Source organism: Prosopis cineraria, unplaced genomic scaffold (genome assembly GCF_029017545.1).
Source record: "Prosopis cineraria cultivar Desert tree isolate PC_DT_omini unplaced genomic scaffold, ASM2901754v1 PC10, whole genome shotgun sequence".
NCBI lineage: Eukaryota > Viridiplantae > Streptophyta > Magnoliopsida > Fabales > Fabaceae > Prosopis > Prosopis cineraria.
The window spans coordinates 18,601,424-18,627,469 of NW_026555341.1; the positions used below are offsets into that span (position 1 = coordinate 18,601,424).

Consider the following 26,046-nt stretch of genomic DNA (forward strand, 5'->3'; position numbering starts at 1 on the left):
CACCTGATTGATCATATTACATCACGTTCATGCACATATATTAATATTTGACCCTTCTATGGCCAATTTTCACATTTTCACAAACTTGCACAAATTTCCAACACTTGGCATAACATAGCCTATTGGGCCTTTTCTCAATATATTCATAGACACTCATATTCATAACACATGTAATACTTAATCTTAGCTCCAAATTACTTATTTCATCATAACTTCTCACTTGAGCTTAAGATTCACTAACATATACACACAATCTCAACACATTTATCACAATCATAGCCCCTAATTCATTTCATAGCAAATACATATAATTAGGCTAAGATTTCACAAAATAACTACTTTGGTCATACATGTAACCCTATGACAACTCATTTACATATATATACACAAATTTATGGTTCAGTTCCTTACACAACTTCGAGTATACATGGTTTCACAAACTCAAGCCGGTCTAGACTCTTTTCCCTTACCTTAATCATTGCTCGGTCATATAAATATGTAACCATAGGGGTGAGATAAAAATCTTAATAACATAATAATTTACTCCTATTGACTATTACATGCAACAATATGGAAGTAAAGCATATTATACCTTTTGAAATCTCATTAACATATTATATATCACATATTCGCTTAAATCACATCAATATTCAATATTTCACGTACAACATTCAATAATATCTCATAGCATCTCATAACATCATATCACATGATATAGTATGATCACTATCAACCGAACTTTCAAATTACCTTGACACGAAATTATAAGCTTGCCATAGACTAATGTACAATTTCATTAGCTTTGAGCTCATCTGCAGTAGTAGAATCATCTGACCAAAGATGTTCTAACACACATACAGATTATGGTTCCCCCAATACACGCAATAGGGCGTCGTTAACTCCAATGTTGTATCACGAAGACACTAAAGAGACTCACATCTCCAACACCGCACCTCAATAGGCACTAAGGAGATCTTCTCTAACACTGTATCTTACAAGGCACTAAGAAAAATTGTTTCCAATATCGTACCCTGTTGCGTATTAAGGAAATCTTGCTATATGGTCTTTATCATCTCCTCCACTTGGGTGAACTCCCACCCTTATGATTATGTTTTTCAAACCATTTAAGGTTCCTATTTACTATTTTACTCATTTTGTCAAACATAGCATATTTATATTTACATACCATTTGAAAACACCTATTTAAATGCTTTTATTTAATCAAAAACTATTTCATGCACATTCACACAATGTTATAAATCATGTTTAATCCAAAACAAGTTTATGCACTACATAGCATACTAACATACAGTTACAATAAACAATCAAACAAAGAAAGTTATTCGATTTCGTCAACCCTTCTATCACTAGAAAGGTTACCCATGGATTTCAATTACCACAACAGCTTATCATAAGCTTTCTTTCTCTAGTCACACGTCTAACATGCCAATCTGAATACATTTGGCACATTTTAGTCATTTGGTCTATGTTGACCAAAAGCTCTTATTTACTACCTAGGGCTATATTTATCCATAAATTCTTTTCCATTTATCTATTCTAGGTCCGTTACTATTCAATTACTACTTCACTTCACTTCAACCGGTCTTATTTCACTCAAACATGATTTTTACCTTAATTTTCTCTCTCTAACGGCTAAAATTAAGCCAACAGGTTCAAAGCTCTACCGTTCAACTTTAAACTAGTCTCAAAACTCTAATTTAACTCCCAATAACTTTTTATTACTATTAGGTAAGAATTAAACCCCTCAAATTCCACAGATTCAATTTTTTTATAACTCATTCTTAGAGAAATTTGTGTAGAATGGAAGGTAAGAGTTATACATAGCTTACTTGATAGGTTATCGATCAGAATCACTTTCCAGTAGCCTAAAATAGCTTGCCCTAGCTCCTCAGCCTTTCTCTTCTCTTCCTCTCATGTTTTTCCAAAATTTCACTTCTAAAAATCACTAGATTTCATGACTTAGAAAGTGATTTTTTGGTCTATGCACCGCGATGCATGCAGCACGAGCCATAATGCATGGCATAGTGAGATTTATTCTCGCCATGCACACTTGCTTTGACCCGAAATGCATTCCTTCCACCCATACCTATTCATACAACATCCCAATGAGTCAAATTATCAAGTAATCATCTAAATCTCTAATCCTACACTAATTACCACTTTACCCTAGATTAACCACTAATCACAAAATTAAGAAATTCAAGATGTTACAAAGCCATACCTATAGAACAAGCCAAAAAATATATCTTTAGGAAAATGGGATATTAGAGATAAAAATAATACAATTGTAAACTTACTTTTAGATATAAATAAAAAATTAGAAACATTGAGTATAAAGGATAAAAAAGATAAGATTAATGTTATAAATAAAAATGTAGAAGAGTTAACCATTAATAAGATAAAAACTAGAGATTGGAATAAGGGAAAATAAAAAAAATTATTATATGAGACCTACATTCTTGGATCTTCAGTTCTAAGAAAGATATACAACTACAGCCTCTCATTATAATAGAACCTCTATCTATGAGTGGAATATAGATGGATTTAGTGAATACAAAATAATGAACCTAACACAAAAAATGACTATGGCAGTTGTCGCATACAGAATAAATAGGTTATAGGACAATAGCATGTTTGATAACCCAAGGATTTACCGTAAGCCTTAAAGGTTGGTAGGAAAATGTTCTCACTGAATCTGAAAAGCTTCAAGTAAAAACTTGGCATTCTATAAAGAAAGAAGAAGGTGGCATAGAAACTAGCTACCTAGACAATATAGGACAGTTGCTATATGCTATAATAAAACACTTTGTAGGAGAACCTACAGGAATACAAGAAAGATATTTAACGAAATTAATGAAACTATGATGTCCTATACTTGCAGATTTTAGATGGCATAAGATAATTTTATTCCAAAAATTTTTCAAAGACAAGAGGCTAATTCTAATTTTTGGAAAGAAAAATTTATATCTGGATTACCCAAATTTTTCAATGAAAGAGTTAAGGAAGAAATTAAATAGAGATAGAGAATAGGAACTATAAATTATAGTTCTTTTAACTTATGGATAATTAGTCCAAGTAATTAATATTATAGGATTAAAACTGTGTAATGAAATAAATATGCAGAAGAAAATATATAGAGATACGAAACAAGGAAGATTAGAATTAAGAAATTTTTGTGAGCAATATGGATTTGAGAAAATCCAAGCTCCTTCTAGAAGAAAAGAGAAAATTAGTTATAACCCAGCATTGTATAAGAAAGATAAAAAGAAAAAATGATATTGTCCTAAGTATAAAAAATCTTTTAAGAAAAAAAATATTTTCACAAAGATAAAAAAGATAAAAAAGATATAGTTTATTACAAGTGTGGTAGATTTGGGCATTATGCTTCTAAATATAAGGTAGAAAAGAAAATTAGAGAATTACAAATAAGCAAAGAAAATAAACAAAATTTGCTCAGAAAAACATTAGAAAGCAACTATAAAACTGAAGAATCATATTCTTCAGAAGAAGAAGAGCAAGAAATAGAGAAAATATTAAATATTAAAGATATAAAAAGTACTAGTGAGTCATCATCTTCTGATAATTCTGAAGAAGATTGTATAGGAAAAGAAATTTGTAGTTGTACAGAAAAACCTAGAATAAATACCTTGGATAGAGAAAATCTAAAATTCATTGTAGAAATTATAGATAAGATTGAGGATGAAGAAATTAAAAGACATTATTTATTAAAAATTAAAGATATTTTAGATAAAAAAGATAAACTTCAGGTTTCAACAGAACCAATTAGTATTAAAGACATAATAAAAAGATTTGAACCTGAATAAATAGAACTTCAATAAAAAATAAAACAAATAAAACAAGAAATTAAAGAATTAAAAGATAATGAAACCCATAGAGATATAGAAATATTGCAAATTAGAGCCCTATTAGAAAAAAAAATAAAAACAAAGATAAAGAAGTAGAGGACAACAAACATATTAGTGAAATACCAACAAAAATATATCAAAATGGGTATGTTAATGTTGTCTCACAATTAGCTTACAAAAAATGGTACTATCAAGTTATTTTAGTTATAAATCAAGAGTTTTCTAAAACTATAGTAGTTTTAGTAGACTCGAGTGCAGATATGAATTGTGCACAAGAAGGATTAATTTCAACTAAGTATTACGAAAAGACATGAAAAAATAGGAACATCAAATAATTCAAAACTAGATATATAATATAAATTGAAAAATGCTCATATTTGTAACCAAGGAATATGTTTTAAAAACAAATTGATGCTAGTAAAACTTTGACTGAACTTGCCATTTTAGGCATACCTTTTTTTGAACAGATATTACCTTTTAAAGCCAATTATGAAGGTATAATTACCAAGATAGCTGGAAAGAAAATAATTTTTGAATAGGTAAAATCTCATATAATTAAAGAAATAAAAATGTTAAAACAAGATTCATTATTTTGAGTTAATTCTATAAATAGAAAAAGGAAACAAATAAATTTTCTTAGAAAAGAAATTCATTATAAAAGAATAGAAAAACAAGTAAAAAATTCTCAGGCTAAAAAAAGAATAAATATTTTAAAAGAAAAATTTGAAAAAGATATTTGTTCTAAACATTCAAATGCTTTTTGGAATGGAAAGAAACATATAATGGAACTCCCTTACAAAGAAAATTTTATTGAGAAACAAATAGCCAGTAAAGCAAGACCTATACAAATGAATTAAGAATTGCTTGAATACTTTAAAACAAACATTCAACAATTACTTGAAAAGAAATTAATTGAACCCAATGAGTCTCCTTGGAGTTGTTTGGCTTTTTATGTGCAGAATTTTGCAAAAATAAAAAGAGGAGCTCCAAAATGAATTATAAATTATAAGCTATTAAATAAAGTTTCAAGGTGGATTGGACATCCTACTCCTAACAAAAAAACATTTCATAGGAATTCAAAATTTGACATGAAATTTGGATACTATTAGATTCAGATTGCAGAAAAAGATAGATATAAGACAACATTCATATTCCCTTTTGGACGTTACGAATGGAATGTAATGTCTTTTAGACTTAAGAATTCACCATGAATTTCAGCAAATAATGAATAATATATTCAATCCATATAGTAAATTCATTATAGTTTATATTGATGATATTTTAGTGTTTTCCAATTCCATTGAAAAGCACTTGAAACATTTAAATCAATTTTATGAAATTATTAAAGCCAATGGTCTTGTAGTTTTAGCTAGAAAAATGAAACTTTTTTTAGGTTAAAGTCAGATTCTTAAGAATGAAAATATATCAAGGAAATATTAAGCCAACTAGTCGAGCAATTGAGTTTGCTGACAAATTTCTTGATAAGATCAAAGATAAAAATCAACTACAAAGATTTTTAAGATGTTTCAATTATGTTGCTAACTTTCTTCCAAAATTAAGAATAAAGGTAGCTTTACTTTTCAAAAGGCTACAAAAAAATCAACTAGAATGATCAGATAAGATGACAAGAATAGTAAAAGAAGTTAAGTCTCAAGTCAAAAGCTTACCTTGTTTAGGGATAGCTAAGCCAATAGCTTTTAAAATAGTTGAGACAGATGCATTAGAAATAGAATATAGAGGTATCCTAAAACAGTTAAAAGAAGAAAAAGAGAAAATAATAAGATTCCATTCAAGAGTATGGTCAAAAGCTCAATAGCAATATTCCACCATAAAAAAAAAATTATCTATTGTCTTCTGTGTTACAAAATTCAAGACGACTTAATAAATTAAAAGTTTTTAATTAAAGTAAATTGTAAAGAAATAAAAGATGTTTTACAAAAAGATGTTAAGAATTTACTAGATAGCTATTTTATCTTATTTTGATTTCAAATACAATTTATAAAAAGAAAAGAGAATTCTTTGCTAGATTTCCTAACAAGAGAATTCTCACAGGGAAAAAGTAAAGATTTTCAAAAATGGGTGAGAAAGATTGAGGAAAAAGAATAGCCATATAGTTAGATATAGAAAAAAAAAGCCAAATTATCCATGAGAATAGAATGTTATGTATTAGACAAATCTTCTAAGTTGTAGATACGAGTTTTTAGTTGTTGGATTTTACTAATAAAAAAAAATTTATTTCATTCTAGTTGTTTGCCCAAGAAAAGTAGCCACTTTACAAAGAAAATAATAACTGATTTTTAATTATTGGACTTCAATCATTAAAAATTTTACTTTGAGCAACTTGTAATTTGTAATTATGTCATTTTTTTAAGAAAAATAGTCATTTTCTAAAACAAAATGGTCACTTCCTTTTTTTTTTTAGCTTGTTGAACTTTATTAATAAAAATATTTGCATATAATAACTTGTAATTTATTATATCATTTTAGTTATTTTCTTAAAAAGTTGTCATTTTTTAAAACAAACTAATCACTAATTATTATAATAAATAATTTTTTTTACAGGGACAAGTATGTTATTTTATAAAAAATAAAATATGCCAAACAAGTCCAAATGACTAAAAAAATTTACCATATTTTACAATACTCAATTGTTATTTAACTATTTCTTGGAGTTTTTTTTTCAATTTTCCCTTATTAATATTGATTGTTATTTATATTTAATATTGACATATATACTCTTTCTCTTAAAAAATATAATGTATTTTTTGAGGTGTTAGATGTTAAAAATAATAAAGCATTTTAGTCTTTCGAGGTGTAATTATTATTTTTTTAAAAATATCTTATTGATAATGATTTTATATTTATTATAAGGTGTTTAATAAGAGTAAGTATGAAAAATGGAATTAGTTTGAAAGTAGATAATTACTTTATTAAAAGTGAAATTCATATATATATATATATATTAAGAATTGTCATTATTAGCAAAATATTATTCCCTCCGTTTAAAAATGTACAGCATTTTTAACCGAATCTTATCTCCAATAAAGTAGTTACTTACTTTTAAACCCCTTATCTTTTCATATTTACCCCTATTAAACACTCTACAATAAATATAAAGTCATTATTAATAGAAATATTTTGGAAAAAAAGAAATAATTATACTTCGAAAGATTAAAAATACTTTACATTTTTCAACATTTAACTTTTAAAAAAATGCCTTACATTTTTAATAAAGGAAGTACATCTTAATTTTTAAAACCATTTCATAAAATAAAATAAATATAATTTATATATTTGAAAAATAAATATAAATAATTAATAATTAGTTAATATTCTCCACATTTGATTAATAATTAAGCCACGGAAACTTAAACGATAAAAGTCAATTCAACATTTAAGAATTGGCAAACAAAAAAAAAAAAAAATCAAATTCAAGAAATTCCAGATATTAAAATAAAATCCCTAAAACTGTAAGCTGCAACGTGGATCTGTGTGATTGAAATTTCTCGGCCTCTTTGGATCTCTCGGCTTTCTCCATTGGTTTTGTTGCTCAAACCAATTTCCATTCCCTCGCAGCGAGAGGTGTAGTGTTAAAGGAAAGGTAAGAGATGGATTTGGACCAGTGGATCGCGAAGGTGAAGGAAGGGCAGCATCTTCTGGAAGACGAGCTTCAGCTTCTTTGCGAATATGTAAGCATTTCGCTCTTCCACTCTCTCTAAATAGGGTTTATTCGGTTTACTCATGCATTCAATTGATTTCCTCCAAGGGGATAGTGTGTCACAGGCAGCAGGGTCTACTGTTGTCTCGTTCACTTTTGGGCCTCAAAATATGTTTGCCCTCAGTTCAGTTATTTTCTACTATCTCAGAATTATCATTCTTTCTTTCCTAATATCATTAGCTTTGAGTCTGTATTTCATGAAGAGTTGAAAGGATTTGTAAATCATTTGGTCCATCATTGCCTTATATAGCTCAAGCACTGAGGTAGTTGTTCTCTCTTTGGGTTTCTGTTGTGTGAAGTTAGCCATAAGTAACTTTGGTGGGGGTAAAAGGTTGGTTATTTTGGTAAGCGACAAGTCCTTTTTCTTGCATCAAGGGTCTATTTGGAATAAGATTCAATCCGTTCGTGGGTTAGAAGGAAAATAACGATCTCGTGACCCTTCTGACTTGATATCTCTTGCGGGGGCATTTTTTTGTGTTTTCTCTATAAGACTATCATTGCAATATTTCTGTAGTTCTGGTGTCAGGTTTGTTGTCTGTGCGCCTTGAGATTTTTCTGTCTAGACTGGAGAAGTACTTCCTTTTATATTTTAACTTTCGAACAATTAAATATTCGATGAGCCACGACTGCTGCTCCAGCTATTCTTTCATGACATTTCAGGTAAAAGAGATCCTCATTGAGGAGTCCAATGTGCAGCCAGTGAATAGCCCGGTAACTGTTTGTGGTGATATTCATGGCCAATTTCATGATCTGATGAAACTTTTCCAGACAGGGGGTCATGTACCTGAGACAAATTATATCTTTATGGTAGGCGCTACACTTCTGTCAAGAAACTTTATTGATGAATGTAAGTTTTTCCTTTATCTGATCCTATATGTGTTGCAGGGAGACTTTGTTGATAGAGGGTACAATAGTCTAGAAGTTTTCACCATCCTATTACTTCTTAAAGCTAGGTATGTAAATTTCTTGCATGTTTGCATCCGTCTTTACTATTTCAGTGTTCATATGAACTTGGGATATATACACAAAATCTACTTGCGTCATATGTCATAATAGCATAATTTTTAATCTTTTATCCTTGTAAACTTGTGGGTTGAGGTGGAAGATTTTAATTTTCTCTAAGCTTTTGTCTAACCAATAGGGAAGTTTACTTTTTTAGGGTGCCAGTCTGACATTGGCGGATGAGTATGATTGATTCATCAGTTGTCATGATGTCAATAGATCATTCAATCCATCCTTAATATTATTTTATAAGCATCCTTACCATTGAACAATTTGAATGTGAAAATTCTGTTTCATGCTGACAACTCTGCCATTTTCTTTCTTGTAATGTTATGAACCTTACAGGATGTGTGAGATGGGAATTTCTTTATAAACTCTAATTCAGAACAACTCTCCAATCTCTGTAAATCCACTAGGGACATCCCCTTAAAACACCATTCATTGAAAGCCATGAGGAGACTGTGATAGTAATCCCCCCCCCCAAAAGAAGATATGGAGGAAAAAACTTCTTAGCAAGAATTATTAGCAATCCAATCTGAATAAATACGCTACAATTTTGATTAAAAGACTGATCACATAAATCATCTTTGATTTTAAGGCTGCTTAGCTTTTCTATTGGTTGTAATGTTTCAATGCTTCATTATGTTTGGATTGCAAAATGCATTGGATTTTAATTATTGAAAATTGCTTGACAATTAAATATTAAGATGAATGGAAAATGATGATGTGAATGGAAAAGAAATGAAGAGGTGAATGGAAAATGATCTGTGTACCCTTTCTAAAAAAAATTATTATGTGAGATAGATAAAGTTGAGTGATAATAGTAGGCAACGATGATTGCATAACTGAAGGTTTTTTGTTTTCTGCGCAACTCTAATGGATTTCCTTTCCACTGACTATCAAACTGACTGAGTCTGCTGTTGCTTTAGATTTCTTTATTATTTCAGCTTTTTTTTTCGGTAGGTATTGTTATTCTGTGTTATTTATGTACTTAATTTACTTAATTAATTATTAATTAATTTGTATTGGTGCGCCATTAATTTTTGTGTAATTTTATAGATACCCAGCTAATATTACCCTTTTACGAGGAAACCATGAAAGTAGGCAACTAACCCAGGTATGTTCTTAAATCATCATGCACTTCTCTACTGTCTCTGCCATGACAATTATGTTTGTCAGTTAGTGATAGGCAGCATGACACATCATTTTAGACTAGCATTTTTATCTTTAGTAAATAGTCTATGCAGGAGATTTGGGATGTTGTCCATTATTGATGTTTGCACCATCTCATTCTAACATGTCAATTCCAATCTTAAAACTGGTGCTATTGTTTAATGTAGAATTGTTGATTGTGATGCGGCTATATGCAAGACTTCATTGTATGCTTCTTGATAGAATCGGCTGAGTCATTAGGGTCTCAGCCTTAAGTTTTATTTGACTGCAATATGGTACATATTAACATATATAGGACATGCAAGGAGGCGTTTTCAACCATGGTTAAATCTAGGTATTATCTACATAATCTTTTTCTAAAAAAATATCCTAACTTGCTGAATTCTAATGAGATAAAAACTGAAGATAATCAAGCAGTGAATAATTAAATAATAAAAAACCAGCAATAGCTTTAAACCCTAAGCCACTGGGCTGTGACTTTGGCCCCTAAAGACCTCTTCATTTGGTCCACTACTTACTTACTAGATGGTGATTTTCTAGATTTCTCTAGTTCTTGCTTTTGAGTTCAAATATGTTTGAAGGCCAATTGGTGGCAAGGGTTAAGAAAGAGCTTTGGGAATTTTCAATTTGAAATTTATTTGCACAAAATACGTAATATGTTAGAATCTACTTTCTAGGACCTTTTTGTTTTTGTTCAAGATATGAGGAAGTGAATTGGTTCTTTAGGCTGTAGTTTACGACCCATAATCTTATATTGAATCGCTCGTGTTAGGCTAGATGTATTTATAGAAGAGTGCTTTTGTATAGTATTTTGTTACAACAATAACTAACTATGACAGTATCTTACTGAGTTATTGAACCTCTCATGCCCCCTCAAACTTAGTGTGGGTTAGAGACAGCATTAAGTTTGGATCGAAGATAAACAAACTGATCAGAAGCAATAGGTTTTGTTGATACAACTGCGAACTGATCCTTGGATGAGTCTTGAGCCACCACAAGTTGCTTTTGTAGGATCTTCAAATGTACAAAGTGGTTATCTAATTTGACGTGCTTTATACGTGCATGAAGAATCAGATTGGTAGTCAAAGCCACTACACTTGGGTTGTCACGATGAACCACAAGCAATACTTAGTAGGACTGGAAGTTCTGACATGAGTTGAATCCACATCATTAGCTAGACTCTTATGTTCAACTTCTATGCATGATCTTATGAGAGGATTCGAGGATTGCTTCTAGATTACTGTGCCACTAGATTTGCACCTGGACAAATATAGCCCCCTAATGTGGACTGCCTATCATCAACATCACAACGCTATCAGCATCACTTAGGACTAAACTCAATGTGGATGATTTCTTCTGACAGATTCCATAGTTAATATTCCCTGTAAAATATGTCAGCAGACCTTTTGACTGTTGCCTAGTGGCTATTTAACGATCTATGAATAAATTGTTAGGCTTTATTTATTGAAAAAAGCCATGGGCAGTTTATGGTGATGTATTGTAATACAACAAGAGTGGAATAATACAATTGAGGATCATCCATTATTACACTTATCGCATGAGTTGATAATTTTGTATCAGGAGGCATTTGAGTCTTTGTATACTTTGCCTCTTCCATCTTTGCCTTTTGGGCAAGTCCTAAGCGTTTCTGGATTGAGATAGGCAAGTTGTCATCATCAGTTTTCTTGATCCAACTTTTGAGAAAATAATTCAATTGACCCAAATCCTTTAATGCAAAATCCTTATTTAGGTTAAATGAACAAAGAGGAATCACATCTAGTTGATTGAACTCGGAGAGGATGGAGTGTAGTGGTTAGCTTCATAAACCAATGTCTAGGAGCTTGTTTAAGTCCATAGAGGGCTTTGTGAAGTTTGCATACAAGTGTTTTGTCACTAGATTCAAATCCTTGAGGTCGGCTCATGCATACCTCTTCTTGAAGATCATCATTCAAGAAGGAATTGCTGACATTTAGTTGATGTATATGCCAGCCATATGGTATAGCATAGGTAAGCACCACTTAAATTGTTACAAGCCTTACCAAAGGTTGAATGTCTCAGCATAATCATAAGTAGGCTTTTGATAAAAGCCTTAGCAATTAATTTTGCCATAAACTTGTTTATAGTGCCGTTAGGATTTTTGTACCTAATTTTCAGACTTGAGCAGTGGGAACCACATGTATGAGATGCCTCACTAATACTGGCTGAAGTAGAACCAGCTTCATTGGTAGAAGAGTTGCCTAATCTATAGCATTAGCTGTACCAACATTAGTATGAAAATTGCGGAACAAGGGAGAGTTTTCAAGCAAAGGTCTCAAAAACTGATGATGGCCTCTGTGCCTCCCTTTTTATTAATAATAAGTTATGTACAGATCCTCGGGTTTTCTAGTAATCTCACTAGTAATGATATCTAAGGGAATAAATTCCAGCAAACCATATATAAATGTTAAGTATTTAACCTCATAATAAAAAGAAACAAAAAAGAAATTGATAGTAAAATAAATAAATAAAATAATCAGCAATCTTCAACGCTTCCCCTCAAGTTGGGGAGTAGATGTAAATCATCCCCAACTTGGAGTTGACTTCATCAAACTTTTCTTGTGTGTGAGTGCCTTTTTCATTATAGGGAAAATCACAACCAAGGATTCCTAGAGAAACATATTCACTGTTGAGGACCAATGAATTCTGATTTAATACTGCAATCCCTGGAGTCCTAACTCTGAAAATCAGAATATTTATGTATTTTCACAATCACAATTAATGAAAAAGTTAGGACCTCAGGGGCTGCAGTGTCCAGACACTTAAATCCTTACGTGCTCCTCTTCTAAACAATAGTCCTTGTTCATGTGGGCTCTAATTTTGAAGCCTTAGCTTGTGACTGGCTTGCACCCTGGCATTCTAGTTTCTTCAAGGCCAAATTATACTTTCTTTGTGACATTGAAATTCCTTCTCTCTTCCGGTTTACTTCCATACCTAGGGACTATCTCATCTGACCAACTCTTAACTTAAAACTCTATTACAAGTTTTTTCATTAAGTTGTTTATCTCTTCACTAAACTCTGTTGTAATGACTATGTCGTTAACATAGACTATCAAGATAGCCATCCTATCATTTGATCCATGCTTGGATAAGCAACATGTGGTACTGTGGTTAGTTTCATGCTAGAGAAATCCAAGGCTCTTGATTACTTTGGAGTTTGGTGAGCTAATCAAACCATGTCCTAGATGATTGTTTGAGGCAATAGAGTGATTTGTTTAGTTTGCACATTTTGTTTCCCTTTACTTCATTTTCCAAACTTTGGGAAAATTTCGTTTGCACTTCCTCCTTAAGATCTCCATTCAAGGGGGCATTTTTGACATCTAATTGATGAAGTGGCCTGTTTAAGTATGCTACTATTGAGATGTGGAATTTGATTGTGTTGAGTTTGGAAACTGGAGAAAATGCTTCTTGATAATCAAGAGACCATGTCCTGTTCTTTTGGAGTGCATCCAACTCTTCTTGCAATTTTTCTCTCCATTGGGCCTTATGCTTCATGAACTGAGCTTGGGATTTTTTATAGGGACACTTGCATAAATGCCTGCATTGTAGGTTCCAACTTATCATACGTAACAAAATTAATGATAGAATGTTTAGTGCCACTTTTCACCCCTCTCCTCAGCAATATGGAGATATAAATCTTCACATTCCACCTTTTAACCAATCTTCTCATTAGAATTTAGATAAAGAGGATGATGAGACTGACCTTGCTTAGAGAATGTGTCTTGGGTCACATCTTCTTCACCTCGATCCTTGCCTTTTTGCCTATTCTTTTTGCTGTTGCTTGGCACTTGGACTAGAGGTCTCATTTTGGGACTGTTTGGCTTAGGTTTTTGTTGTCTGTGTTCTTGGGGTTGTTCAGGATTTGGTTGAGATAGGTTCAAGGTGTACATTGTTTCTGGATTTGTTTTGAGTTCTAGTTCTGGCAGCAACGTTTCTTGAGACACCTCCTTTTGAACATCCACGTTCTCCCCTTAAATGGGTGATTTGGAATAAAAGGTTTGTTCTTAATTCTTAAAGAAAGTGATATTTGAGGGAATGTACAATCTTTTTTGTCGTTTGACAGTGGCACTTGGAACTCTTTTTGACAGTAGAGTTCCCCAAAAATGCATTTGACGGATTGTGGATTTAGTTTATTCCCCTCCTCATTGTGAGCGCGTTCAAAGACTTTGAAGAGAAGAGAATGTAATTGAAGGTACACTTTATTAGCATGTGGAACATGAAGGACATGGTTAAGAGTGGTTGTAAGGTATAGGGAAAATGAGTGTTATTATACCTCATTATTGATATTTTAACTTCTACTGTCTGCTATATGAAGCTATCATGTCCCATTATAGTCATCTTTCATTGATAGATGTCTCCCTTTGTTGTGATATGATTTGTGGTCCTTGAATTTGGGTAGTGTGCCTGATTGCCAACGCTCTAGTTGATTCAATTTAGTGTTGTTGAGTGCTTTCTAGATTGATGAACAATTGAGCAAACTTGTGTTGACATTCCCATGCGGTGTGTCCATATTTCCCACTTACTTGACTCTATGAGCGTGTGCTATAGCCTTGGTAACTGATTACAAGTCCATGACCTAGCTTGCCCTCGAGTAATAGTTCCACCATGACCCCTCTTTGGTTCAGTTGATCTTTGTATGGTGGTTTTCGATTCTATTTGCTCGCTTTGCCATTGCTTTGAGTAAGATATGGTTGGTGATTGATGGTTGCAAGTGGTACAGCCACTTGTTCTTTTCAGTTTGTTCTTCTTGTGCCATCAATACAACTTTCATTTCTGCTACAGCATGCAAGTCATTTCTTGATGTTGTGGTTATTTTGAGTGGGTCATAATCTTGAGGCGAACCTTCAAAGATTGCTCCAATGTGTGCCTCAATTGACACATGTTCTCTGATAGCACCCCATGCATCCACAAACTGTTTTACCTTCAAAAGAAAGTTGTAGATTCTCAAATCATCTTTCATGAGGTCCTTCAATTGATTCTGGAATTGCTTCCCTTTCTCTTCTATGACGTGAAGAAAACTTAAAAATTTTGATGCACTTGGTATGAATGATGATACTCCCGCCTTTTGGGCATGCTAATCCCCCGGTCATTGATGATAAGGGCCACAACATGGTGACGTAGTCTTGCTGCTCCCAATTTAGAAACTCTTGCTGTAGTTTCTGCTTGACCTACATCTATATTTTTTTACTGATTAAGTTGCACATAGGTTGTGATAAAATTGATAGCATCAATTATTTAATTGTTTTTGATGTGAAGAGATTTATGAGTTGTGACTACAGTCTTGCTTGTCTACCTACTGAGCAATAAAGTGATATATATTTAAAATTATGAATTTTAAATATCAACATTTAACTTGCTGATTTATTCTTATTTTGCAATTTACCTTTTTCAGGTCTATGGATTTTATGATGAATGCCAGAGGAAGTATGGAAATGCTAATGCATGGCGGTATTGTACAGATGTTTTTGACTACCTAACACTTTCAGCAATAATAGATGGAACTGTAAATATCTTCTACTTTTCTCCTCCCTCCCTCTGTCCCACCATGTGTGCATGTTGGTGTGTTGGAATTTGGACTTTATCTTCTGTCTTAAAAAGAAATTTTATTTACATGTTCTGTGTTATCCAGGTGCTCTGTGTTCATGGCGGTCTTTCTCCTGACATTCGAACAATTGATCAGGTTGTCATTTTTCAGTGCCGTTCTGATTTGTTGGTTACACTCTATATATATTTAGACTAGGCAAACTTATGATTGTCTTCAGGTCTGTGTTTTGTGTTTTACCTATTACACCAATCATCTTTGTGCTCTCCCCATGTTAGAGCTAATTTGTGTGGTGGATTTGATTTTGTTTGTTAGTCTACAAAATTAATATTTTGCACGCAATTGGTTGCTTTTTTTATCCCCTTTTTTTCACATTATTACAAGCAATATAAAATGGTGACCCTTTTTTTTTACCATCATTTAATAATAAATCTTTTTTCCATGGCAGATAAGGGTTATTGATCGAAATTGTGAAATTCCACATGAGGGACCCTTTTGTGATCTGATGTGGAGTGATCCTGAAGATATTGAGACATGGGCTGTGAGTCCCCGTGGGGCAGGCTGGCTTTTTGGATCCAGGGTCACTTCTGAGGTACTGTAATTTTAGTTTTGAATTATTCAAAGAATTGATTTTTTTTTTTAATAAAGACAAGAATTTATTGATGAGAAAAACAATAAGAAAACAAACGACAAGAAAGCTTCCCAGAACGTGAATATAAGAAATTGCAAACTCACAAGGTCTCGAGATTTTCAATCCATGTGAATCCCCAAGGAACACCACCCCTTAAAAAACCATTTGCTGAAACTCATTAGGAAAACATGGAAATTATTCTCTCCCAATTTAGATATTGTGGAACAGACTTTAGTTATAGAATTGAAATTTATTGTTGTCTTATGAATGCTTCATTTCTGATGCAGTTCAATCACATAAATAATCTTGATCTTGTTTGTCGTGCCCATCAACTTGTGCAAGAAGGCCTCAAGTATATGTTTCAAGATAAAGGCCTTGTAACTGTAAGTATCACATTTTCAAAATTGAATTAAACTATATTCAATTAATTTTATTTGTTTACTTATTTTATTAAATATATTTCAGTCTTCTATGAAAATGAATAAACCAACAAGTCATTGCTTTTGAATTTTTACAGGTATGGTCTGCACCTAATTATTGTTACCGATGTGGAAACGTTGCTTCTATTTTGAGCTTCAATGAAAATATGGTCAGTCATCTATCGCTTGCGTTGTGTTTAAATATACACTTATGATGATCTTTGTAACAGTTAAATTGGTGTTGTGATATGTATTAAGCCATTCTTTATGTATGTTTCTCATTTTCTGTAAATATAATTTTTTAACAAAACAAGAGCTGCACTTTTCTACGTGAATTGAATTGAGTTCATTTGTACATGACACCCCATGTTTCTCATTTGCTTTTGAATCTTAACAAGTGTTAGTGGAATTGGACTTGTTTCGCTGCACCATTTTTAGACTTTAAGGTGACATATTGATTATTTTTCAGCTTTCTGAGTTGGGCAAATCAGCCCACTTAAGTACCCCATACAGCATTTTGTACTACACAATTTGGGACTAAGCTGCCATTATGACCTTGGGCTCCATCAATATCATAAAAATTAACTTTTCAAGCATACATTCATATATGAAATAATATGTTGAAGATAAGTATGATAATACGGAAAACAAGATTTGGTTCGCCATCATACCAAAAAATGACATGGCTTTTCAAATTTTAGAAAAATATATTTATGCATTTATTACTGAGGAATCCGTGATTTTCCCTTTAGTGAGTTTCAAATTGTTTTCATTTATTTTTCGTGAATTGTCAACTTGAAATTCTGGGGCATTTATGTACATCTTCTATAGTTTAATCTGGTCACTTTGATTACTCTATTTCTTTTTTGATTGTTTTATGCCAAACTTCCCTTGCAAAAGAGAAAAAACATGATTTTTTTCCTCCCTACTCTGCACCATGGTAGTATAAAAATCACTTTTCATGGAAGCTTCTATCCTCCTCCATTTCCCAAAAAGATGGCTCCATCGTACTATATGTCCTAAGTGAATTTCTCCTCAGCTAAAAGATTTATTCAAGTATCTCCCGACACAAGCACTCACCAGAAAGGCAAAGGCTTCTCAAAACTACATTGGCACATAACAAACTACTGGCTTGATAGGCTAGCTCTCTTCACCGAAAGTTCTTCAAACTTCTTCTGATATACTTTCCTTGTTTCCTACTTCAATGCTATCCCCGTCACTGCTTGGATTGTACTTCTGGTGATGGTTCCAGGTATTTGGAAAGCCATTTTGAATGCCATTGTTATGTGGTGAGCTTATAGAAGAGTATTATTGAATTTTTAGAACATATCCCCCCCCTTCGTACTAACGAGTCTTGTTAAATTTACATATCCCCACGCTTCATACTAATGAGTCATTAACTACCGGACTTTCTTAACCATTTCCCAACTGACTGCTAATTCCCACGTAATACCTAGTAACAAAAGTAAGATGATTAGGAGAACGGTGAGAGGGAACCAGGGAAGAACCACATACCTAATTGTTGTCTGGTAGTATATGACGGATATTCAGTTTGGAGAAGAGGTTTTAAGGCTATCTAGTAATGTACTGGGACAGTCTCTAATCTTTTGCATACTAGAGGTTGTGTTTCCTGTTTGGGATTTCTCTTATGCTCGGGTATGCATTCATTTTTCCCATTTCTTGGAATCAGAGTTGCAGTTCCTTTTCTCTCTAAATAATGCAAATCAATTTAGAGAATTCCACCATTTCCTTTCATTTGTTTTATTTTCATGCTGGTTAAGGTAAATTTCCATTCCCCTTTTTGCTTAGATTGTAATGTTACTAAGGCAGCTGTCCCCACTCACACCATGCCTACTACTGCATTTTGGATCTTGTTGCTTTTGGCTGCCTTTTCCAGTTGGTTATTTTGGGTGAAAGACGTTAGTTCTCATGCTGAAATAGATTTATAGAATCTGATGGAACTTTATGCTATTCGAACGAATTAAAAAACAGACACAATAGGAGGAATACGATGGAAATCAATACTCAATTTTGTCCTTTCACTCGACAAGAAATATCCCCTGAAATACATTCAACAATCACCATTCATAACATAGAGAAAATTATATTGAAACAAAGGAATCAGAAAATAAACCTGCTCTGGCACTGGGGAAGCCAGAATTCTCTCAGAATCCTTTACTGGGCTCTCTCCACCCTCCTTGCAAACAACGCCCCACCAAATTCGCTACTTTATGTAGACTTCTCGATCTTCAATCTAACTGCCCTTCAATCTCCTCAACTAGTTTATCATTCGGTATGTACGATGGAATAGAATGAAAAGGGTGACTTTATAAATTACAGATATCATTTCTGCCTCCTGAAAATAATAGCTAGCTTGATGGGTACTTAAGTAGGATGGGGAATCTTGCCCTAAAAGCTAGTTATTGAGGTGAGAACCAACATAAATGTCTCATTGAGCATCCCATACTATTCAATATGGGACTTGGTATCTCATACTACTAAGTCTCTATTAGTTGGCCTTTCATGATGCTAGTTGGAATCCTCCGTGGGTAGTTCTTTTCAGAATTGCTGATAACTACACTCTAGTACCAATATGATGGGTACCCAAATAGTTTTGGGATATGGTTTTCCATCCTACTTAGATACCTATCACAGTTAGTTATTAAGATGAAATGCTCATCCAAGTATGATATGTTTTGAGAGTGCTTAGTGTAAAATTATGTGCATCGTACATGCTGTACTTAGTTATGTCTTAGCATGTTATGAAACCAGTAAATGTGGGTGAAGTTGTTATGTGATCATCTTCCCCTTTATTCTGTGCCTGTTGGAGCACTTTGTTGTACGTGCTTACATTTTTACTTGCAACAGGAGAGAGAGGTTAAATTTTTCACTGAAACGGAGGAGAACAACCAGATGAGGGGGCCTAGGACAGGCGTTCCATATTTCTTGTAACTGAATTTTGGTTTATCGTAAAATTTGTAATAGTAAAATGGCTTTATTATTGTATTTGGACATTGATTGTTGTGTAATGTGGGTTTTTGGATTGCAACACTTAAAAGGTGGATCTAATTATTTGCCACTTGATTCCCATTTTTCTTTTTCCCTTCCTATTTTTTCTCTAAAATTCTTTCAATGTACTAAAACGCTTAAATAGCAGTGCTCATTTTTACCCACAAGGATTACCTTTGACGGGGGAAGATTGGTATCCTTCAGGCTTGATTTGGACGGTTAGTTGTTGGATCATTCTTTATTTTCTCATGTTGCGAAATACAATGCTAGCAAGTCTGGCACTTCCACACCGAATCTTAGAACTCTTTGTATCAATGAAATTTCGTAAAATTTGAGTGTATTGTATAAGTAGTTTGTGAAGTTTTTAAGTCTTCATATTTTTAATTCTAATACAAGCCAATAAATATGGACCAAGTAAATTTCATTAGTAAAAGGATAGTGAGAAAAATGTGAACGTTTTTTATTTCGGGTGTAAGAATGCTAACGTTTTTTATTTCGGGTATAAGAATGCTTACTACCATTCATGAATGATGATGATGTGATTGAAGTTGGAATAGGAAGGAAAGGAAGAGACAAAAAAAAAAAAAAAACTTAATCATAATATATAACTTTGGATATTTATAAATTTATTAAAACTTAAACCATAAATGAATTAGATTTAACCAAACCGCGTAAAGCTTGAACGCAATTGATTTTAATAAAAAAGGTCAAATGTCATTGTGTACAAATAGAATGGTTTGGTTTTGGTAAGCAAGCGATATCCTTGAACGCCTTTACATGATCGAGCACATTTTGGTGCCTCATTCTTTAACAAGCACTCATATATTGTATTCCTTCTCAATAGCAATATAAGTCTTTTTTTAAACAATTAATGTTTCATTTTTATGTCCTTTCATTAGTTTAATGCAACATTTATTGATATTTTTTATTATGTACTTATTTTTAATCACAATGTAACACTTATGGGAAAACTTATTTTTTATTTTCATTTTATTAATTATAAAAATAGAATAATGAAACTTTTAGTTTTTCAAGTTGGTCTTAGTTATTCGTTTTGTCTTTTAAGTTTAAAGTTTATTTTTTTTTCAATTTGAGATATTAAGTTTGCTTTAGTGTTTTTTTTTTTGTTCTTATTGTTTAAACATGAGGTAATACTGTTGAAATCTACTGACATGAATAAGGTAATAGACGGTATTCATGTAGATTAATGCAAATAAGTGTAATTATTTTGGTAGGAAAAAATAGATTAAAAAAACTAGTAATGTAAATTGGATTGATGAAATTAAATTGATTTGAGAGCTAATTTTTTTTTTCATTAGGTACATGAACATGACAGATCATCATTATACTTTTATACATTAGATTAATTTGAGAGTTAATTTGTATTTTAAAATTTAAAGGTCCAAGATAATAATTTTAGAAAGTGTAAGGAACTAAACCAATAAAAATTACACTTGAAGGGTCAAATGGATAACTAAGACAAATTGAAGGGACTAAAAGTTTCATTATCCCTTTATGAAATGACTGTAGGGGAAATTCCATAATATAAGAAGAATTTTGTCGTATTAACTAGATTTCTTAATCTGTGTTTATATATACATTTAAAAAATCTTTGTTCTGAAATGAAGGAATTATCTCATATCCATACTCTTGTACACGTGTTAGTCTCATTGTTTTATTTCTATGCCAATTGACAATAATACGTAGGGATGTTTTAAAAATAATTAGTATCTTTATGATAATTACTACATTCAATCAAACTCTCTAGAAATTATGTAAAATATAATAATTGAAATGCAATATTTTTTTTACATGAATTCTTAATTATTAATCATATCATGATTATCATGTAGGGCATGCACTAACACTATATCACACTAACACTACCACACAGTAACCAAATTAAAAGTAGAAATTCCGTGTAGATTCAACTAAGTGGTTGAACTGCTTACAAGCTGAGGATTCGTGTGTGTTTTTGAATCAGCGATTTTGTATTTGTCAATTCTAAAAATTAGCTTTTAATCTTCACACACACACACACACACACAAACACACACACACACACAGAGAGCATGATGTATGAACATTTTGCTTGAGCATTATTAGATAAGATGCCTAAATGAAAGGCATTATATGATATTTTATGAGAAAGGATATACATAAGGAATGTTGGGACATTAAATTGTAAATCTGTAGAGGTTGTAGGGGTTATGATTCAAAGGAAAATCAATATCCTTTGCTTGCAAGAAACAAAATGGCGTGGAGAAGAAGCTAAGGATATTCAAGGTTTCAAACTTTAGTATACAGGAAAAGTAAGTGCACGCAATGGAGTAGGCATCATTATAGATAAGGAGTGGAAGAAGAACGTTGTAGAAGTTAGCAGAATTGGAGACAGAATTATTTCTTTAAAAATGATAATTGGACGTGAGACTGTTAATATTGTTAGCGCTTATGCGCCGCAAGTCGGGACAGAAGCCAGTCTTAAGGAATTATTTTGGAAGGATCTGGAGGGGTTGATTCGACACATACCACAGAGTGAAAAGATTTTTATTGGAGGAGACTTTAATGGGCATGTCGGGAGGGAAACTGGTCAGTATGCGAGGGTGCATGGTGGTTTTGGTTTTGGAGAGCTAAACAATGAAGGGCAAACTCTTCTTGATTTCTCATTGGCGTATGATTTTAAGATTGCCAACAAGTTTCAAGAAGAGAGATGAGCATCTCATCACCTACAAAAGTGGAGCCTCAAGGTCGCAGATTGATTTTCTTTTGGTTAGGAACACAGATAGAAAACTTTGTAAAAATTGTAAGGTGATCCCTGGAGATGCGGTAACGACACAACATAGGGTCCTAGTTCTTGATGTGTGTATTATGAGTAAAATCCAAAAACGTCGACAAGTAGTAATACCAAGGATTAGGTGGTGGCAATTAAAAGGTGAGAAGCAAGATATTTTCAAGCGAAATCTTTTGGATAAAGGAATTTGGGATTCTCAGGGAAGTGCTAACATCATATGGGAGGATATGGCTAAAAAGATACGGGAGGTTGCAAAAGTAGTTTTGGGAGAATCGAAAGGTTCTGGTCCAAGAGATAAGGAGTCTTGGTGGTGGAATAATAGTGTACAGGACAAAATCAAGTATAAGAAGAACTGTTTTAAAGCCATACATTTGTGTAACAATGAGGAAAATTGGGAGAGGTACCGTATGGCTAAGAAGGAAACTAAGAGAGCTGTGGGTGAAGCTCGTTCTAAAGCTTTTGAAGAATTTTATAAGAACCTTGAGACGAAGGAAGGAGAGCAAAATATTTATAAGATTGCCAAGAGTAGGGAAAGAAAATCAAGAGATCTAGAACAGGTAAGGTGTATTAAGGATGAAGAGGGAAGAATTTTAGTTACAGATGATGAAATTAAAAATAGATGGGAGACTTATTTTTCTAAACTTTTCAATGATGGAGAGGATTCATCTAGTAACTTGGAGGATTTAGTAACTGGTGAAGGAGAACAAAATTTGTCATTCTATCAAAAAATACGTGATAAGGAGGTAAGGAAGCTCTTAAGAAAATGGCAAATGGTAGAGCTAACGGACCTGATTGTATATCTATCGAAGCGTGGAAATGTTTAGGTGAAGAAGGGGTGAGATGGTTAACTAAGTTATTTAATGTGATTTTACGGTCCAAGAAAATGCCTGATGAGTGGAGGAGAAGTACATTAATTCCTATTTATAAAAATAAAGGAGATATTCAGAATTGTACTAACTATAGAGGGATTAAACTCATGAGCCACACAATGAAATTGTGGGAGAAAGTAATTGAGCACAAGTTGAGATTGGAGACAAGTATTTCTGAGAATCAATTTGGTTTTATGCCAGGTAGATCAACTACAGAGGCGATTTATCTACTAAGGGGATTAATGGAAAAGTATCGTTGTAAAGATAAAGATCTACACATGGTTTTTATTGATTTGGAAAAAGCTTATGACCGTATACCAAGAGAAGTGCTTTGGAAAGCGTTGGAAAAAAAGGGAGTACGGATTGCTTATATTAAAGCCATACAAGATATGTATGAGGGGGTAAAAACTAGTATAAGAACGCCTAGTGGTCAAACAAAGAATTTTCCTATAAAGATTGGACTACATCAGAGATCATCTCTGAGTCCTTATTTGTTCAACTTGATTTTAAATGTTTTGACGGAACATATTCAAGAGGAAATCCCGAAATGTATGCTCTTCACGGATGATATAGTTCTTATAGCAGAGACAAGAGAAGAGGTTAATTGCAAACTTGAGTTATGGAGGAGGACATTAGAGTCGAAAGGTTTTCGTCTGAGTAGAAGTAAGACGGAATATTTATATTGTAAATTTGATAAAGGACTATTCGAAAATAATTTGGAAGTGAAATTGAGAGATCAAATTATACCTCAAGTGGAAAAGTTTAAATATTTGGGAGCCATTATTCAAAATGATGGCGAAATCAGTGGAGATATTTCACATAGAATTCAAGCTGGGTGGTTTAATTGGAGAAAAGCTAAAGGAGTTATTTGTGACCGTAAGGTGCCTAATAAACTTAAAGGAAAGTTTTATCGTACTGCTATCAGACCGGCAATGTTATATAGTAGTGAATGCTGGGCTCTAACGGGACAGCAAGAGCATAAAGTTGGAGTAGCAGAGATGAGAATGTTACGATGGATGTGCGGACATACACGTAAAGATAAAATTCGAAATGAGCACATACGTGAAAAAGTGAGGGTGGCACCTATTGAGGAAAAAATGGTAGAAAATCGGTTGAGATGGTTTGGGCATGTACAAAGAAGACCAAGGGAGGCACCAGTGAGAAGAGTGGAACATATAACTTTGAGTCCGATTAAGAGAGGTAGAGGAAGGCCTAAGAGAACACTCTTGGAAGTTGTTGAATGTGATCTCTTAATTAATAATATTTCTAAAAGCTTAATAAATGATAGAGCACAATGGCGTCTTGCAATCCATGTAGCTGACCCCACCTAGTGGGATAAAGGCTTGTTGTTGTTGTTGTTGTTGATATACATAAGGATCTGCATTTCATTTGTGGTATAGGACATTGAAGTTATTTATTCATTTTATATGATATCATTATTTTTAAGTGGTCTTTTGCACACTAATTGAAGGAATACTAAATAAATAATAAACCTAATAAGGGAGTCAAGTTAAAGTCTTACTAGACTTGCACACAGCAGAATCTACTCAACTACTCATATGAGTTTAGACTATTAGAGTCTAAACTAAATTGCATAACAGATGCACTGGAGAGGGAGGGGGGAGAGAGAGAGAGAGGAAGAATGAACAATAAGAGAGATTTGTTTGTTTTGGGGGTGAGTTATTACTTCAACCACCCGTCTTTATTTATAGGGAGGGAAGGCTACCATAGAAAAGAAAAATCCAATTAATATTAATTCACCTCATTGTGGAGAAAATAAATTAATTAAAATAATCATCATTATTGTAGAGAAATATTTCTCATTATGGAATTCAATTAGAAATTAATCTCACATTAATTCTTGATTTTTGTCAACTCATTATTACCATAATAATATCAGATCCACTGACTACTCCAATATAATGATCCGATTTCCATGAAGGGTGAATCCATAATTCTAACATCCACTTGCACTTGATGGGACTCCTATTGTGTGAACCTTATCTCTCTTACTTTATACTTGGTGCTCTACTATGATTGTATGGGCACAACGTCCTCGATTATGATGTCTGTGTACTAGAAATCCTATGACAAGATCAACATATAAAGGCATCTTGTTATATACCTACATTGCAGTTATAAATTGCCTCGAGCACCCCAAATTTACCCATACACATTACTCATGTCATATCTAATCTCTCTCAAGTTAATTATTTAAATCATATTTCCTTCTCATATGCTTAGTACCAATACTTGCAAGTTCTTAACTTATAAGGGATATGTCTTAGGCACTAGCACCATTGTGTATTTTAAGGATAATCTTCCTTCAAACTATATGTCAATCAAGTTTGACTTAGTCACTTTTCCAGTACCTATTAGATTGAATCACTCATGATCATAGGGTATGAGCTAAAGTAGCTATCACTAAATCAGCCTCTTATGACATTTTCCAAGTCCTAAGGGTACTATGAAAGTATTTTTCTCTTTTCTAGGACTCACACAGTTATGGAATAGGGATCTATCCATCTATTTCCACTAGTGCGATCATATAAGCACATGTAATATGAGTTGCATGTTGTGGTGTTTCTTTCTTAAGATTGTATGTTGATTTTTTATTCATCAACAACATTCAAGCTTGACTCTTAGGTACTCACAGCACCTAAACTAGAATTCCATAAATCACTCATGATGTCCTTATTTAGGAATTCTTTGTTTGTCTACAGGTATCATCGATCGTGGGTATCCATGACTCAATTCAAATTTTAAGTTCCATATCTCATCTTGATATCACTATTTAAGGCAACATTTATTATGTGATTCTTCTCAACCATTCCATTATTCTCTCTAAGCGGGTAGTGATCACATTATATATCATTTCCTTTGCTCCTTATAAGCATTAAAGGCTACTGTTTATGAGAGAACTAACCTTTCAAACATGTATAACACACTTGAATATTGCATACCATTGT

At 32.8% G+C, this 26,046-nt stretch overlaps 1 protein-coding gene across 3 annotated transcripts; it reads left to right on the forward strand.

The window, feature by feature from the left end:
- Nucleotides 1–7,377: 7,377 nt before the first annotated feature.
- LOC129322172 (phytochrome-associated serine/threonine-protein phosphatase) lies at nt 7,378–19,749 on the forward strand. Of its 3 annotated transcripts, XR_008596207.1 has the most exons (11): nt 7,378–7,576; nt 8,266–8,412; nt 8,491–8,558; nt 9,667–9,724; nt 15,209–15,319; nt 15,446–15,496; nt 15,807–15,950; nt 16,277–16,372; nt 16,507–16,578; nt 17,448–17,660; nt 19,277–19,749. XR_008596207.1 is itself a non-coding variant. In XM_054968284.1 (10 exons), the coding sequence occupies exons 1-10, from the start codon at nt 7,496–7,498 to the stop codon at nt 19,358–19,360; spliced, it is 912 nt and encodes a 303-aa protein (XP_054824259.1). In that variant the 5' UTR covers nt 7,378–7,495; the 3' UTR covers nt 19,361–19,749. The 3 variants fall into 3 exon arrangements, 2 of the variants coding, with proteins under 2 accessions (XP_054824259.1, XP_054824258.1); XM_054968284.1 differs by lacking the exon at nt 17,448–17,660; XM_054968283.1 differs by lacking the exon at nt 17,448–17,660 and having other exon boundaries at nt 8,266–8,558.
- Nucleotides 19,750–26,046: the final 6,297 nt, after the last annotated feature.